Source organism: Oryctolagus cuniculus, chromosome 3 (genome assembly GCF_051225735.1).
Source record: "Oryctolagus cuniculus isolate XC-2025 breed Fujian yellow rabbit chromosome 3, ASM5122573v1, whole genome shotgun sequence".
In the NCBI taxonomy this organism is placed as follows: Eukaryota; Metazoa; Chordata; class Mammalia; order Lagomorpha; family Leporidae; genus Oryctolagus; species Oryctolagus cuniculus.
This window is the reverse complement of record NC_142869.1, coordinates 109,054,087-109,072,365: the sequence shown is the minus strand read 5'-3', so window position 1 is coordinate 109,072,365 and position 18,279 is coordinate 109,054,087. Positions and strand designations below refer to the sequence as shown.

At 51.9% G+C, this 18,279-nt stretch overlaps 1 protein-coding gene across 12 annotated transcripts in view; it reads left to right on the top strand.

Moving 5' to 3' along the window:
• The window catches only part of MGAT5 (alpha-1,6-mannosylglycoprotein 6-beta-N-acetylglucosaminyltransferase), a 379,218-nt gene that overhangs the window by 313,269 nt on the left and 47,670 nt on the right, over positions 1 to 18,279 (top strand). For all 12 annotated transcript variants that reach the window (XM_051849614.3, XM_051849612.3, XM_089329303.1 and 9 more), the window contains exon 12: positions 9,259 to 9,408. In XM_051849614.3, coding sequence (XP_051705574.1) covers positions 9,259 to 9,408 — 150 coding nt within the window. The remainder of the gene's footprint in view (positions 1 to 9,258; positions 9,409 to 18,279) is intronic.

Here is an 18,279-nt window from a genome sequence, read left to right as displayed (position 1 = left end):
GAGAGAGAGAGAGAGAGAGAGAGAGAGAGAGAGAAGGGAGGGAGGGAGGGACTTGGGGTTTAAACGGCCTGGTTTGTCACACATCAGGTCCCAGCCTACAAGGACGAGTGTTGACACTTGGTGTTCTGGGGGAAGAGATTATGCACATTATTACCGACTGACACATCCATCATCGCGAAGCCGTGGGTAGCGGTGCAGATGGCACCAGGCTGAGTGCCTTGCAGAGGAATTGAGCAAGTGCAGCCTTCACGCACTGGAGCGCAGAACTGGAAATGGGCCGCAGCCATGTGGCGAGGTGGAAGCGAGCCCACGTGCTCTCCCTGGGAGGTGGGGGAGCCTCGGCCTGGGGAGGGGCCGGCGGGGTGGCCAGGGTCCCTGGGAGGGGGGAGGGTGGACCAGACTCTTGCAGGGGCAGAGATGGAGGGGTGTGCCACAGGGAGAGCATGCTAGGGCTGAGCTCCTGTGTCTCACCGTGGTGCTCAAGATCTCATTTGTTGCCGTGAACACCCGCGAGAGTTAACAGCAATTTTAATCCCCGCTCGTTTTACACACCAGGAAACTGAAGCTTGGGAGCTGGCCCAAGTTCCCACCAGAAAGTTAGTCACAGAGCTGGAAGCAAGAGCCAAATGACTTCACCGATGACCCAAAACTGCCTACTAAATTTTACACAATGTGGCCAGGGCGCCCGAAACAGCTGGATGGTTTTGCGTCTGCATAGCCGTGGAGGTGGGGGTGTGCCTGGCCTGCTGCTGCCAGGGCTGTTTATAGACGGACAGCCATCCCCTGTCCTCACTCTGGTTGGTCCCACACTCACACACCCCCGCCCAGCCGTGCTGGTGAGAGCCGCCAGGCGGAGGGCGCTTCAGAACGTGCGGCGAATCTCTGAACAGCCTTGGTGACCCTGCTTCGAGTCCGCAGAACGATGACAGCTTCCTGGCACCTTCAGCCACGTCTTATTTGGAGCCCGTTGTCCTGTGCGGATTTAGAAGCCACGATCCTCCAAAATCTCCCTGCCCGTTTCTTTGTTCAGACTGGAGACCAGGACTGTTACCTAATCAGGTGGTGAATACTAAGCCAAGTGCTTGTAGATACGCTTTCCTCTCCCTCGCGCCCAGTAGGTACATAGGAACAGCCTGCTATCCAGCTATGCAGCCCGTGCCAGGGGTCAAGAGTTAACAGTGAAGCCTAGGGCGCCACAAGGAAGAGATCCCTTTTTATGCCTGTAGACCCACAGGGGCACCTCAGACCAGGCTGGAGACGAGAGCTGGGTGTCTTTACTCCTCCCGCTTTCATATCGAGCACTGTGTTTTCTCCTGGAGAGGCAGGGATTTGGGCTGGAGGTGGTGAGACAGGGGAGGACAGGCCTTGAGAGTCGTAGCTTCCAAGGGTCTCCCTGAGCCCTCTGCAGCCTGAGTGGGAGGCATCAAGAGCTACTCCCCTCCCCTACCCCCTACCTCAACACACACAACTTGACCTTGAGTATAAATGAGCCGAGGACTGCACAGATTTTCAATTACCCCACAGTATAAATTATTTCTGCTTCACGGCTGAGAATCCCAGAGATCTGCATGTTGGGGGCTTATCTCTAATCTTAGAATAAAAGAATTGTTTGTTCTTGTTGAAGTTTGGACACATGAGCAGGCACATGAGTTTGCTGGCTTTTATCTCCCTCCTACGTCCCAAGTCCTCAGAAAGAACCTTACACTCTATAGCTAAGTTACAGGGAAGATAAACTCATTGTACAATATACCTTTTAAGATTTGTAGCTCTCCTGGCATGTGATTTTTGATTACCATATACCCTTAAGTAGTCATGGACTTGAGCTCCTTTGCCAGGAGCAGGTGGCAGAACGTGGCACTGACAGCAGGGGAGAAGTTGGCAGGGCTTTAGAGGGTGTCAGGAGGAGCTGGGCCAAGCCTGAGACTGTGTCCCTTGTGAGCCCAAAAAAAATTTTTTTTTTTTTTTTTTTGGTAAAAAGACTTATTTATTTGAAAGAGGCAGAGAGAGAGACAGAGAGACAGACAGACACAAAGGCTTTGATCTGCTGGTTCATTCCTCAGATGGCCGCAATGGCCAGAGCTGGACCTACCTGAGGCCAGGAGCCAGGAGCTTTTCCCGGGTCTCCCACATGGGTGCAGGAGCCCAAGGACTTTGCTCATCTTCTGCTGTTTTCCCAGGCTGTAGCAGGGAACTGGATAGGAAGAGGAGCAGCCAGGACTCGAACTGGCATTCCGGAATGTTAATTGTTAAATTAACAACAGGCACCACTGTGTAGTAACTCCCCGTGCAGGACCTCTGTCCTCAATGAGTTGTATTGAGAGTTAACTGTAAAACTAGTTCTCACAGTGTGTGTGTGTGTGTGTGTGCGTGCGTGCACGCGTGTGTGTGTGTGTGTGTGTGTGTGCAAAATGTTGAAATCTTAGTATAGAGTTGTTCTTCTGTGTACAAAGTTAATTGAAAATGAATCTTAATGAAGAATGGGACTGGCAAGGGGAGAGGGAGGAGGAGGAGGGGTGGGAGTGTTGGTGGGAGGGCGAGTATGCTGGGAAGAATAACTATATTCCTAACATTGTGCCTATGAAATTTGTATTCCTTAAAAATAAAGACAATTTCAGTGGGGAAGGAGGTACCAACCCAGGGCTGTTAGGATGAGGGAGAAAGGAAGGGAGGCAGAGAGAGGGCAAATGACAGGATGGGGAGGTCACCACACAGGTCACCACACTGCCTCACCGGGAGTCACATAGAGCAGACAGGGGACCTGGAATCCCGGGAAAGTGTGAGAGCAGCCTTCCTTGCCTGTGTCTGGGACAGAGAGGCGGCGGATTTTATTTGTCCTTTTATATTCTTTGTCCCCAAAGCCTGAGTTCACCTGACAGAGGCCCAGAACCTCCCTCGTTCTGGAATGCCTTTCAGAAAGGAGACCCTCTGCCCCATCCCACCATGGAGCTTCTTCCTGGCCTGGTGGTGTGGAGCAGCCTGGCCGTGAGCAGTGCCTGAGACAGCGAAGGCAGGAATCCGGGAGGGTGCACGGGTGCGCGTCACCACCACACAGGAGCTCCACTCAGAGCTCGGAGAGCAAGAGGGGACAGACGCCAGAGTGAATGGAGACAGACTGACAGGGTCTTCATTCAATGCCATAGACAAGTCCAAGTGCAGCCTCTCAGCAAGTGATGTCACGGCAGCAGTAAAGGACTCCCGTGTCTAGATTCAGTCAAAACTGACACCATGGTTTTGGGTTTCGTAGAGAAAAAGCAGGCTGTATCGCCATGGATTTGTAAAAGCTATGGCAGAAAAGCAGATAGAAGCTACGACTTGAGAAATGATTGAAAATCTATGGTAGACCAAATAAATATCCAATGCTGAGTGTACAAACGTTCTTCAAAATACATGCAGAAAATTGAATTAATGAATACATTTATTTTGGTGCAGAAAATTGGAAGTCATGAAATTCATGTCTGTTTTCCATGAAGTTTTGCAAAATGTGGTTGTCTTGCTAGAGTTCTTGCTGTAGAGGAGTGAAGCCTGCCTTTACGAGCTTAGCCCATGGTGGGTAGTAGCCAGCTCTTGGAACCCAAGGAAGGGCAAGGATGCACCTGGGCTGGCCATGGACTACGAGCGTGCCAGGACGACCCTCCCATGTGGCCTCTTCTGTGCATGACGTTAATTTTTCTCTGCCAGGAGCCTGACCTCCATGCAATGACCCATGCTTGCCTCAACAGGTTGATAGCTCACTGCTGTCACTCCAGAGAGGGGCTGACTTCTCATACCCATCCAGTACTTCCTGGGGGGATTTCCATGAGCTCGGATGCACTGGGTGCTCACCACTGGATGAACCAGCTTGTGGCAGGGAATCGGGGTCCTTTTTCTTTTGAAATGACAGGTGCCATGTGGTTGAAGGGCAGTTGTGTTTAGGAGAAAGGATATGTATCTACAGCAGGTAGCAAGGGTGTTACTGGGGAGAAAAATACATACTGCCCACTCCAATCCAAGGCTCAGAATATGCCACTTACCAAATATGCCTACATTCCCAGTTCACCAGCTAACAAAGAAGCCAGGGAACGCGCTTCCATTCTCCAATTGGCCCTGCCTTCTACCTCTTCCCGTCCTGCGGACTCTCCCGAGTGTGGTTTAGTTTGCATTGTTTCCCTAAAGGTCTCTTCCCAAGCCCTAAATACCTCATACCAGTTCAGCAGATGTACCTGCCTCCAACGACAACTACAAATAGCCAAAGATACACCTGCTACCCAGCTCGCTGACTGCAGCACCCACTCTCTTTCTTTGCATCCCCTCAAATGAGCCTAGGTAGAATGAATTTTAAATCAGACGAGTTGTTCTAAATGGGAATTCAGATTGAACTAGAGACTGGAAGCATCAGGGGGCCGCAGGTTGCTGAGCTGAGGCCCTTGGTGGCATTTTCCATTGCTCTGAGATGGGGCAGTGGTGTCTGTCCTGTGGCAGGGTGCTTGACTGAAGCTCTCTTCAGCCACATGTCACGTAGCTTGAAAGTGCTAGGGCTTTTGGAAAGGAGTATTTTCTTTCCTCTTGGCCTCTTACATGAGAGAAGGACGATGGTCAGTGGGATGCCCAACTCTGTGATGTCACCTTCCCTATGGCCTGGTTGACTAAGCTACAAAAAGGAAGGGTGACATCTGCTGGATGCCACCCCAGGCCCTGCACGCACACACAGTGCATCCTAAGCAGAGACAGCCTCTGACTACCTGCATGGCGAGAGCCAAACCTTCCGCCATGGAGAGAATGGGGAGGGCTTTGGAGACTGGGACAGACTGGTTTTGTTTTGTCTTGGTGGTGTTTATTTTTTTTTTAAGATTTCTTATTTATTTATTTGAGAGGTAGAGTTACAGACAGTGAGAAGGAAAGAGAGAAAAGTCTTCCATCCACTGGCTCACTACCCAGTGGCTGGAGCTGCGCCCATCCGAAGCCAGGAGCCAGGTGCTTCTTCCAGGTCTCCCAGGCAGGTGCAGGGACCCAAGCACTTGGGCCATCCTCCACTGCCTTCTCAGGCCATAGCAGAGAGCTGGACTGGAAGAGGAGCAACCGGGACTAGAACCGGCACCCATATGGGATGCCAGCACTGCAGACGGAGGATTAATCTCCTGTGCCATGGTGCTGGCCCCAGGCGGCGCTTATTTTAAACTTTCTATTTCCACTAAGAGACAGGTATACTAAAAACAATTAAATAAGAGGCTATGATCATCTGCTTTCTGTTGCTGTAACAAAATCGCCTGAGACCAGGTCACTGATCAAGAACACAGGTTTACTTGGCTCTCAATGCCGGCACCTGCTCAGCAGCTGGTGAGGGCCTTCGCACTGCTGCTCACTGTGACGGGGCGTCACAGGAGAGAGAGCACAGCGTGCTGGCTCAGCTCCTGCCGCCTCTTCCTTTGGAGCCCATAATGTCACCGTGGGGGGGGGCTCATTTAGCCTAATTACCTCCTAAAGGCCCCACCTCCAAATGCCCAAGAACCTGTGAATGTGAGAATTACATTTCCAACACATGAACTTTATCGGAGTGCATTCAAGTCGCTGCAGACATCTGTATCCCCAGCACCCAGGTGTGTGACTGTTCGTGTCTTGCAATATTTTTAAATAGAAAAGTGGCATAATTACAGGTACTGCTCCATCCACCTCCCCAAACCTTGCCTCTAGCCCTGTTAATTAGTACTTGGAAGTTGATGTAAAACATCCCTCTGCGTATTTCTCTGTTTTCTCTGCAAATGTCCAGATGTCTAAAACATTGTCCATGGTTTTAGAGAATGGCTTAAACATGGACAAAAATAGCATGGAGCTGTACATACTCTTTTGTAGTCATTCTCAACACTGGTGTGTATTTGGAAGAACTAAAGTGTGCTAGGTGTTGATTGTGTTAATCCTAGAACAGTCCAGTAGAGTGAGGATCAGAGTCTGGAGGGGGGGGGGGGGACCAGTTAGATGCTGTGAAGGCAGAATCATCAGGGCACTGTGACTAAGTGGATGTGTGTAGGCGTATGTTGTGGGGGGGGGGGTAAGGAGGTGGGGGGAACGGAAGGACAAGTGTAAGTCTAGTCCAGGGACCTAGATTGGGGACAGCAGCAGTTGCTGGACACAGGAACAGACAAAAGGATGCTGGCCGGTTAAGGTGGTAGGTTCCCTTTTTTGACCTGTTGTATAGAAGTGGCTGTAGCCACTAGGTAGAAGCATTCTGGATATTTGCTGGGGCTTTTGAAAGACAGTGACAGAGAGGGAGATATCAATTTTCTATCCCCTGGTTCCCTCTCCAAATGGCTGCAACAGCCAGGTCTGGGCAGGCCAAAGCCAGGAGCAAGGAACTCCATCCTGGTCTCCCATCTTCAGCTGTCTTTCTGGTTACGTTAGCAGGAAATTGGATTGGAAGCAGCAGAGCCTGAACTCGAAGTGGTGCTACAATGTGGGATGCCAGCGTAGCAGGAGATGACTTAACCTGCAGCACAGCAGTGCCAGCCTCACGTTCAGGATATTTGGGCACGAAATTCAGGAAAGAGATCTGAGCCGGGGATGCCTCTCTGGGTTCATCTAGCATCCAGTGAGCGTGAACTGTGGCAGTGGCAGTAACTTGGTACGAGAGGTTCCAGTGGCACCTTGGCCTGGGACAGATAACGTGGCTCACCCCCACCAGATTCCTCTGGTGAGAACTCTGACAGGTGGCAGCAAGATGCCTGAGGTGGGATTCCTCAGCTGTCACGTCGCCTTCCAAGGTTAAGAGTTAGGCTTGAGACTTTCTGTTCCTGTAACCACCTGTTGAAATCCTCTCCTGGGGGAATTTATGTAAATCCTCTCTGAAGGTAATTTTTGCTCTCAGGCTTTATCATGTCTTGTTAAGTTCATTGACTTTACCATCCTTGACCTACATTTCTTCCTATCTGCCTGAACTTGATCCCTTGTTGTGTTTGAGGGAGCCCCAGCCTTTTCTGGGATTTGATAGCAGTGCATGTACAACCTCATCTGTTGTTCCTTCCCTAGGCATTTAGTCTGGGAATCCCAGTCTTAAGTCTGTCTGCAGGGAGTATCTTAGGAGCCAGATGGGCCCTTCGCTGTTGGGCCTGTCACTCAGCACAGACCTCATCTGGAGCCTGTGCTCCCTTCTGCTGCAGAAGGGAGAGGTGCCTGCTGTGAGGCCTGCAGGTGTCCTGGGAGAGTCCCTGTGCATGATGGGAGTCCACCCAGAGTAGCTTAAGGGGTCTGCGAAGAGTTTGGATAGTTGCTGGTGTTCCAGGATCCAGAATTTCTGGAGAATTTCGGGCAGGGAAGGACTTGCAAACACACGGAAACTATAGCATCCTTGGGCCCTGGTTCTTTCTCCCTCTCCTTTCTCTGCTTTCTTTTCTGAGTTTCTGCTTCTGTTGTGCCTTCTCCTCCTCCTCCATCTTTTCTATATGTGCCTCCTGTCACTCGCTGGCAGGGTTGACGTCTGGATCACAGTAACTCTCTGGGTTCCTCTTATTGACAGCTGTGATCTGTTTCCTCCTCTCCCTCCCTTCAGTCCTTTCTTCTTTTCTCAACCCTGCCCCCCACCCAGGCACCAGGCTTCTGATAATGTACCTGGTCCCTCACTGCCCAGACCCCACCCTGAATGCCCCTCCTGCTCTGAAGTTCACGGGCATCTGCCAGGGACCTCTCTGTGCACAGGATCCTGAGTTCGCAAGACAGGGTCTGCTTGGCTCACTCCACCTGGCTGGTGGAGGATGGGGTCCCCCGCAGGTCAGACCCACCCTAAGCCAGACAGCAGGTTGGGGGCAGGGTAACAGAGCCCCCTGCCTGCTTTGTAAGGGCTGTGGGTGGGCACAGGGCCCTGAGAAGGCTGTGTGGGGGCAGGTGTTACCAATGTCTCACACAAGCACCATATCCTAGAGCCCTTCAAATGAACTTTGACCTAGTGCCAATTGTAAATGTGGTGTCACTCTGTACTCGCATGTTTAACTCGGGCATTCTGCTGCAGGGCCGGGCTTCTTGATTGCAACCAGAACTCTGCTGCTTCTGCATCCTGCAGGCTTTGGGGCGTGATTTGAAACCCATTTCCCCAAGGTCAAGAAACCTCTGCACTATTCCCCAGGGCAGATGGCAGCCTGCCATGGTCAGAGCCTGTCCACCACTCCCCCATGTGGTGCAACCCCTGGTGCCACACCCCCTGTGTCCCTTACCACCCAAAGTCACAAGACTGGCTATTAATAGGTTTGCCTGGAGTGTCCAAAAACAGACTTAGAATGAGAAAACCATGTCCCACTTTCCTACAACTGGAAAACATTACAGAACTTGAACGTTACAAATTTCAAAAAAAAAATAAAACAACCCACAAAATGCGGCTTGTCCAACTTAGTCACGCGGAAGCCTGGGGAGGAAGAGAGAGTGAGCTTGCTCCCCCGCCACAGGTGGTTTGGATTTAGAAACGTGCCTGGAAATTCACTGACCACGCATGCAGGAAGAGGGTTGCTTCGGCTTGCAGCAAAAAGTCGAAGTGCTCGCAGGGCTCATCCAGGTTTACAGAGTCCCTCTTGTCCGCAGCAGTCTCCCTGCATATTTTCAATCTGTCTCCAGATCCTGAGCCAATCAACCCACGTTGTGAGGAACACCCACCTCCCTGTGACCTGAGTTAGGTGGGATCCAGCTCCCACAACATGAGTTCGTCCTCACTAGAAATAGTGGCGAGACCCGGGATGTCTCTGTTCCTTGGGGACAGCTTAGCATCTCCGGATAAATACTCCAGCCCAACCTACTGCTGTCTTTGAACTTCCCTTCCCCAACCTCCTCTCCTTTGAGCAAGAAAATGACCCAAAGGAAGAATGGGGGACCATGCTAACTGACAAAGCAGGGGTTGTAGTTCAGGACAGTTGGCTGTGTGCAGAAGTTGGTGTTTGGTGCTCTGTTGCCTTTCATGGGTTTCTTGCTAAACTGCTGGAGCAATCTATTTTAACCCATAGCTAGTCAGGTTGCTTTAAAAGAAATTTCAGTAGTCAACCTCTCTCCCTCTCTCCCTCTCTCCTTCTCTCTCCCTCTCTCCTTCTCTCTCCTTCCCTTCCTCCTTCCCTCCCTCCTTCCCTCCCTCTCTCTCTCCCTCTCTCCCTCCCTCTCTCCCTCTCTCCCTCCTTCCCTCCCTCTCTCTCTCTCTCGCCCAGCCCCCCCCTCCCCCCAGTGGCCCTGGGCACTTACAGTTCTGTGCAATGGGACAGGTTGTTAACACCAATGAAAAGAAGAGAGAAACACTTTCTGCTTGTGTGCTCTCTTTAGAATAAGAAGTTCTACTTGGACATAATTCACACGTACATGGAGGTGCACGCGACTGTTTACGGCTCCAGTACCAAGAATATTCCCAGTTACGTGAAAAACCACGGCATCCTCAGTGGACGGGACCTGCAGTTTCTTCTCCGGGAGACCAAGGTGGGTTTTCAGTAGCTGTGTCGACATTCACCAGGCGTGCGGTTCCCAGGCTGGCTTCCCTCCGCGTTGACAATGGGATCAGAACCTTCCGTGCCGTTACTTCAGTGCTGCAGCTCTTTTTTTTTTTTTTTTTTTTTTTTTGGACAGGCAGAGTGGACAGTGAGAGAGAGAGAGAGAAAGGTAGTCCTTTCTTTCCGTTGTTTCACCCCCCGCAATGGCCGCTGCGGCCGGCGCACCGCGCTGATCCGAAGCCAGGAGCCAGGTGCTTCTCCTGGTCTCCCATGCGGGTGCAGGGCCCAACCACTTGGGCCATCCTCCACTGCACTCCCGGGCCACAGCAGAGAGCTGGCCTGGAAGAGGAGCAACCGGGACAGAATCCGGTGCCCCGACTGGGACTAGAACCCGGTGTGCCAGCGCTGCAGGCAGAGGATTAGCCTAGTGAGCTGCAGTGCTGGCCTGCAGTAGCTCTTGAGGCCCTGTCCAGACAGTGATTGGCCCTGTCAGCTGTCACTGTGAAGTCAGTGTTGCCGTGGATGGAGGTTACTGCTGGTTTGTTAATTGGTTATAGGGCTGGGGACGTCTGGCCCAGCAGCCATATGAGGCCCATGAAACCATCTGTTCTGGCTCTGCTAAAGCAACTGCAGGCTGGACTCAAAATTCAATAAATCTGTGGCAGGCTTATTTTTAAGTTGATAATTTTGTATTGCTGACCAATGATGTTATATATATCCAAATGGCCCTTGGCAGGAGAAAGGTCCCCACCCCTGAATTTTAGTCCAAGAGCATGTTCATGGGGCCTCTAATCTAGGCTGGGGGTCAGGATACAGATGGGAAAAGTAAGGCCTTTCCTGGGGGAGGACCCTGTGATGGAACTTCAGGTTGCACCATGAGCGGGGGTGCCGAACTCCTCCACCCAGCTTGTCCTCATTCCTCCTCTTCCCACAGTACATGCTGGCCACTGAAGCTAGGCAATGGGAAGTCCCCATGGGCGCAAACATCACAGAGGGCATCATGGAAGATGGCAGAAATGAATGGGGTGTGACCACCCCTGGCGTGTGGGCCAGGCAGGGTGAGTCAGGTGGAAAACAGGATGACATGTTCAAGAGAGAGCTAGAAACCAACTTGGCTAGTGTAAGTATTAAAATAGTGGAAGATGAACCTTATGAGAAGGTGAGGGTCTGATGGCCACAGCCGTAGGCAGGGTTGAGACTGTGTGGTAGAGGTAGCTTGGGGAGCCACTGAGGAGTATTTGGCTGAGCCGTAGCCTGAGGGTGTGGTACTTGGACTCCATGGGGAAGTCTGCCCAGTGGGCTGTGTCCTTTCTACATTCTGGATTTGTGAAGAAACAAGTTTGGCCTGGACGGGTTGGCTGGCACTTTTAAGTTAAATGCTCTCCCTACGTTGATGAGTGAGGCCTCCTCGTTGATGAATTTTGTGAGTATTTACCGAGCAGCTGCTACGTGCCAGGAACCACGCGAGGGGCACGGTCATGAAGAAATCAGGTGGATCTCTCTCACGGTGTTTGCTGCAGCATTGCGAAGCTTGCCTTTAATAGTGGACTTTTTAGCACTGGTCCCTGTCTGACTTCCTTTAGGGGCTCAGTGGGGAGAGAGGTTGAGCAGATGGCCTCCATGGCCTGATGGTGACGGCCAACCACTGGGCTGCGGTTTGTTTCTGGCAGATGTATTCACCTGTGGTGATTGCCACAACAGCTAAGAGCGGTGGACAGGGCAGGTGTTACTGTTAATTTTCTGGTAAACATGAGGAAGTAGGCTAGAGAGTTGGACCTGGGATCAAGACTCGGAAGTGGCCCCTCCATGATTTTCTTTGTTTTGCAAATTCAAGCTCTGCTAAACCCAGGACATCCCATCCTCAGAAACACCCTCGTGTGAGAAACTCGATGGACCCCCACCAGCCAACAGAATATGTGGCTCCTCTTTGCCTCAGTTTCACCATCTGGAAATGCATTTTATTCTTTGTACCATCAAGCCATTGGGTGATTCCATGAATAAAATCGTTAGACACCTGCTTATCTCCTTGGCCAAAGGCCTGGCTTGTTTTGATTATGACTGTGTCTCCTTTCAAGGTCACCTGTAGTCCCATGCCTGGGTGTAGCCTCGCTGGCAGGACGCGTGTCCCCAGCTTCACTGTTGGTTTCCCATCGCCTTCTGCTTTGGTTGACACTTCAGAATTGTCAGAACATCCTCTGATGGTGACAACTGTTTTTGCCATTGGCCTCATTTTACTTTTCTCCACTTCGGGGGATGGAAGAAGTTCAAGCTCCTTGAAAATAGCATTTGCCAGTGCTGGATTTCAACAGCGTGTCACTGCTGTCTCGCACACTTGTATTAACCTCGCCTCGTGAGTGTCTTGCTCAGCCTTGCAGATTTTAAAAGAACTCTTACTTACCTCCCATCCATTTACCCTGTCAAGGAATAGGAAATAGGCCAAAATTGAGATCCCTAATATCCAGGGGCGGACAAGAATAGAGGACCCGAAGGCCCGGGCAATGATGTGAGAGATTGCCTTAACAGCCAACAGTTGCGGTTTGCATTTTGAACATGAAGGGTGTATATTCATCTCTGAAAAAGTAGTGCCTTCCTGAATGTCCCTGATCCCATCCCGTAGTGGCTGTCCATGTGCCTGGAATATATTAAAACACTGCTCGTGGAATGATGGCTCAAAAGGCTGGCAGATATGACAAGGACACAGCACTCCATCACTTAGACTCCCCTCACACGCTGGCCACAGCAGCAGGCACTAAAGCGAATGAATCCCGGGCTTTGAAATAATGGCATCAAAGACCAGGCAGGCTTTGCATTTATGACCCCTTCTGCCTCCCTCTCCTTTTTCGGCCTCCCTGAGCAATTTAAAAGCGATTTATTCCGATGCATGTGAGAAGCGGAGAGCTGGAGCTGCCGACGGGCAGCGGCTGTGGTGTGAGGAGGTCCACACGTGCCTCAGACGTGGGACTGGAGAGGGAAGCAGCTCTGGTCTCCCCGAGAGGTGCAGCAACAGACTGATGCTTCCTCAGCTTCCGCCTCCATGCTGATCCTCTGCAAGCTGTCCTTGCATCTCTGCACCAGGGCAGGAAAGCGTCCACTCAGTGGAATTTTGTCCCCGCCTGCCGCTAGCAGTCTGGAGTCATTAGCAGACCCTGGCTTCAGGGAGCCTTGTAAGGGTGGGAGGAGTTGAGTTCATCCGGAAGTCGAGGCTTGAAAGATCAGCTAGTTGTCGGAATCCAGAGTACACTTCTAAATGGGGTGTACATTCCGGCGCGTGAATTATTTATCAGAGGACTACAGGAAAGCCATTCAGGCCAGCCAACTCCAGGAGTACAGTTTGCACGGCAACTTGGGGCTCACTGGGGTGGCCTGTTTGTTTTTGTGGCTTTAATCTCCAGCTCTCTTCATGTGGGTTCTTTCCTCGCCTCTCTGGTTTTGACCTTTATGTCCACCTCCAACCGTCTCCACTGGGGAAGCTCTGTTACTGTGAACAAATAGGGTGTTTGCATCCTATCTTGGCATGCATGAAGGGCTGGAACTGTGTGATTCGGAGCCAGGCCAGGCGCCCTTCTTTCTACACTGGAGAAGCTCTGCTGCTGCCCCTGTTCGTCCTCTGCCTGCCTTGACGCAAATCTCCTGACATTCAGCCCTCCAGGAGTCGAGCGGACCATGACCATCCTGTGTGCTCTGCTCATCTGTGTGTCTGCTGGACTGTGGCACCTACCCAGAGGCCTGGATGCGATGGGGCTTGTGTAGAATGCACCGCCTGACCCATCCTGCTCCATGCCTGCCCCTCACTGCCCCCACCTTCACACACTCCCTCCAGCAGCTGTGGCTCTGCCTACTGGCCAGGAATGTTCTCAAAACCAGGGCTTACGGCAGCACCTAGGACCAGACCCACATGCGGCACCACGAGTGCACAGGGACTGTGCTTTCTAGTCACAGGTACGTTGCCTGTGCCCACCTGACCTCCAGGAAGCCTTTGGTTAGAGCTTGGGAACTCCCAAACTGAACAACTCAACAATCAGAAAGTATTGAATGCAGACATGATGCCACAGGTGGAAAATGCCGCCCTTGACCTTGTGTGATAGGTCACGGTCACAATACAGGATGCTGAAATGACTGGAAACAGTTGCATAAAGTGCGTAGGAAGTGGAAGTGATTTTGTGTGTAGGCTGGGGTGCCGCCCCCAAGATAACTCATTTTATGAGTGCAAATGTTCCAAAACTCAAGATTTGAAATCCATACTTCTGCTCCCTAAGCATTTCAGATTAGGGGTTCTTACCTTGTAAATTGGAAAGGTTAAAGAAAGGACTTGAGATCCAGCTGGGATCTGAGGGCCATGACCTCACAAGTGATTTCTGCCTGTTTTTTTATGAGTCAAGCCTTTGTATATCCCAGGTCTCCCCATCAGGGACCACTGCCTTTCTGGTACCCCGGATGTCTGCAGGCCATGTGAGTGACAGCCCAAGAGCTCACTTCTCTTTCAGATGCTGGTTCCCCTTTGTCCTCAGGCACCCATCTCAAGCAGGGTTCCTCCTACTGTCCCTTGGGTCATTCCCATGCCTTCCAGATGAGGAAAGAAATCGGACAAACACAGACATACACATTCCTCCTCCCCTGTCCAGTATTTGTGTATGGAGGATGAAGGGTGTAGGGTCTGACTTCCAGATGCAAGGCACATCCCCACACCCAGCTACACGCAAACACATCACCCTGTCTGCACAGGGACACCTGGGTGCAGCAAAGATCTAGTCCATTAGCAGTCACTCTTTTGCTGTTCGTCTAGTTATTTCTGGATACAGAAATAATTTGGCCAGTGGAGCCCTCAAGGAGCGTACAGGTGTGCTGGAGGGAACCAGTCGGGTAACTCACAGTGTGAGAAGTACCCAGGGACCAGGTGGTAATACACAGTAACGCTGCCCCCCCGCCACCTCGCTGCGACGCTGAGTGGAGGCCGTGGTGCCAAGTGCTGTGCGCGACTAAGAGTCACTAATGTGGCTGGGGTGAACCTGCTGCAGAGTGCAGAAGCCAACCGCCAGCCACGCTTTAACGCGTTGAACACACTGGTGGTGTCATGGCGCACATGACCATGGGGTTTACTGGGACAGTGACAGCCTTTATCTCCACCTTGACCATGCCCTGGTGCTAAAGCGCTTTCCATGCATTCTGTCTCCTCGTATTCCGAATCCGGTGCTGCTGGTACTGTTACAATCCCGTTTAAGAATGCAGAGGCCAGAGCTCTGGCTGTGACTAAGCCTGCAGCTGCCTCCCTGTTGGGAGGACCCGCTGTAGAATGTGAACGGGAGAGGAGAGGTCTAGGAAGGTGGCCCCAGGCGGCGGTGCCTGAGCCCACCTCCACTGGTGACCTACTCAGGCTGGCCCAGCTGAAGATGTTCGGCGTCTCCAGCCTTGAAGGGCTTCCCATTCGCTCCTCCTCCCATGCCAGAATCAGCAGATGGCAATGCATTTGCTTTTGTCTGGGGATTTGCAAGTGACTGACTGAGGCACAGGAACTCTGCATCTTGATGGTGCTGGAGTTCCCAGCTTTAGCTTGGTCCAACTCTTTTTTTTTTTTTTTTTTTAAGATTGATTGATTTATTTGAAAGTCGGAGCTACACAAAGAGAGAAGGAGAGACAGAGGGAGAGGTCCTCCCCTCAACTGGCCGCAGTGGCTGGAGCTATGCCGATCCAAAGCCAGGAACCAGGAGCTTCTTCCAGGTCTCCCACGTGGGTGCAGGGGCCCAAGGACTTGGGCCATCCTCTACTGCTTTTCCAGGCCACAGCAGAGAGCTGTATCGGAAGTGGAGCAGCTGGGACTCCAACCTGCACCTACATGGGATGTCGGCACTGCAAACGGTGTCTTTATCCGCCACGCCACAAGCGCCAGCCTCTAACTCTTTTTTTTTTTTAGGTATTTGAGGAGTGAACTAGCAGCCAGGAGCTCTCTATCCCTGTCTCTATTAATTAATTCTTATCTAAATATGAAGGGATTGTTTTATAAGATTTACTGATGTATTTATTCGAAAGGCAGCATGATCTCTTAGCCTCCCAGATGGCTGCAATTTCTGGGTCTGGGCCAGACCACAGGCCAGGAGCCAGAAATTCATAGCAAGAACTCAAGTACTTGGGCTCTTATCTGCTGCCTCCCAGGCACATTAGTAGGGAACCCAATCTGAAGCAGAGCAGCCTGTACTCAAACCAGCACTCGGATATGGGGTGCGAGCACCCCAGGTGAGGCTTAACCTGCTGCACTGCGCCACCAGTCCCAAGGAACCTCTGTTAGGGGCTGTCCTGAGTGATATAAGGCAATGCTGTTTCTCTTTGTCAGTGGCCGTGTAGCACTGTCCCATGGCTGAAGCGTGGTGCTTGATCCTTTCTCTGTTTCGCATCGGTTCCAAATGCTCCCAGAAGAGCCTGTCGTCCCTGTGCCTAGAACTGCTCGGTGATGGAGCTGCCGTGGCAGCCAGGGGGCTGTGCCATCATCTGGAAGGTCCCCACCCGAGGCCTGGCTCCTGAAGGCAGGGCAGAGCACACAGCACATAGGGTCGGCTTTCTCCCGGGGAGTGGGGCCTCGGCTCGCGCGTGCATCCGTGCCGCGTGTCTCTTGCCTCCACGCTGCAGAACTCTGAGTGAGCACCATGAGGACGGAAGCAGAGCATTTGGAAGGAGGGAAACGTTTTCGTGTGGTTAAGGTGCCCACGTGTGGCCACGCCAGCAGCACACAGAGGTTTGCCGATGGTGGTGCTGAGTTCTCTGGGCCTACTCTGTTGTCTTTCCAACCACAAATGCGCTCTGTGTCCTGAGCCCATCTGCTTCCCTGTAATGCACAGGTAATGAGTACACAGGAAGCAAGGGAAAAGATTGCCTATTGACAGAAATGACCAAAGAAAACTGTTATTTTGGTGTTTTCACGTAATGCATTTCCTGCAATCCTAATTAGTGTGACGAGAAAACTCATTGCCAAGATATTGTGTGGTGTTTGCTTAAGCTTCATTCTAAAATGGTGAGGCTTGGGAGAGTTGGCCCGAAGTGTTTACTTTATGTGTACAGAGATATTCTGGTGCCAGCGGGGCAGAAGAGATGGTGCAAATTGCTATTCAGTTATAATTAAACCGAGGTCGCATTCAAGCCCATTAAGCAACAGCCTCAAATCCTTTTAATTAATAGGTTCACACTGGTTGGTCTGAAGGAGCTAATTAAATTTTTTTCCCCAAGATTTTCTGTTAAATAGATGAGCATTGTGCCTCATGCATTAACTGCAGAGTTGTTCTTTGCAATGTAGTGGTGATGAAGGGATCAGCACTTCGTGGTAGGCCCTGATGTTGAGAGGTCGGGATGCACTGTGGACTGCCATACAGAACCCAGCTGCATCTTCTAGCACCTGTCTTCTCACAGAGTCGCAGATCTGGATGCCCTGTGCCTTCCCATTCCCCACTGCAGCCTGAGCAAGCTCATCTCATTTCTCCTAGATGGCCCACGCATCCTCGCCAAGGTCAGAGAAAAAGCAGAACCTAGAGATCGAAAGTCTCAAGGGTGATAAACCTGGGTCCTTCATTTTTAATCAAGCAGGAATGTCTAGGAGCTGGCTCTCTGCACCATTTCGTCCTGTGCCTTCTGCTGCTGGCAGTCCCAACCCCCACCTCTGAGCCACAAGCCCCACCCCAGCTAGTGCTCCTAAGCTGGCCTTGACAGTCTCCTTTCTGTTTGCTGAATGAGTAAGATGGAAAGTGTGAGCCTGGGGATGGTGTAGAGATTGGCCCTTGTCTGCAGCCCCTGGGCCCCTGCGGCCATGCTCTCCCTCACCCGTGTGGTCTCTGCAGCTGCTTTCTCCCAAGGGGAGGGCGCCCAGGCAGCAGGTGGAGCTCTGCTGGCCCCTCTCCCCAGCTCCCTCCCCTAGGAGTACTGCAAGCAGTGAGATGCAAGGTTTGCAAGAAAAGCAAGGCACTTCCTCCCAACGCCCAGAAATATGAGCCTCCTGCCCTGTATCAAAGTTAACGGAGGATCTAAGAGGACAGTTTTTTGCCCTAGAATTTCCCTAGCGACTATGTAACCCTCCAAGGTTTCAGCCATGGCATGCTGCATCCTCATGTGTGCCCGGGAAGCCTTAATTTCAAATAATCATTCTGTGAAAGAAGCTGCGAAGATGGCCGAGCAGGGAGGGGAGAAACACCCCCAGCCATATTCAGCCGGGCAGATGTCGCACTAGGAGCCACATCTCAGCGCTGGCCCCATGGTGTTCTGCACACCAGGGCGGGAGGAAGCCACAGCCTTGGAGCCCACTTGGCCTTTGTCCCTTGATGAGCTTCTGGGGACTGGAGCAATTTTGGAACTGGTTCCTTGGCGTGTATGGGACAAGCTCACACTGGATTTGTTCATTCATTCTTAAATGAATATGAAGGAATCATAAAGACTTATTTCCGTATGTATTCAAAAGGCAGAATAAGAGATCTTGACTCCCTCAGGGCCCGCCAGCAGCGTGACAGGTGCCCTCTGCGAGGCATTTCTGGGAGATGCTATTTCAATTTTGGACCCAGGAATGAGCGCCTGCCAGGCTGCAGCTCTTCCACTTTGTCACAGCAGCTCTGGCTGCTGTAGCTGCCGTGGCCCGGACTTGGAACGCGTGTTTCTGCTGCCATCTGTCGCCTGCCGTGGGGAAGGCACACCGTTTGCAACCCCAGGGAGGGAAGCAGCCTGGCAGGGGGAGCAGCTCTGCACCCGTTCCCCCACCGCCACCCTCCCCCGCACTGGACAGGGCGTGCTGGTGGCTCCCAGTGAAGAGCCCCCTGTGAAAACCTGTGTTTCCCGCCCTACCATCATCATTTGACTGCAGTCGCATTTGAACTGCAATCAAACCACCCAGTGA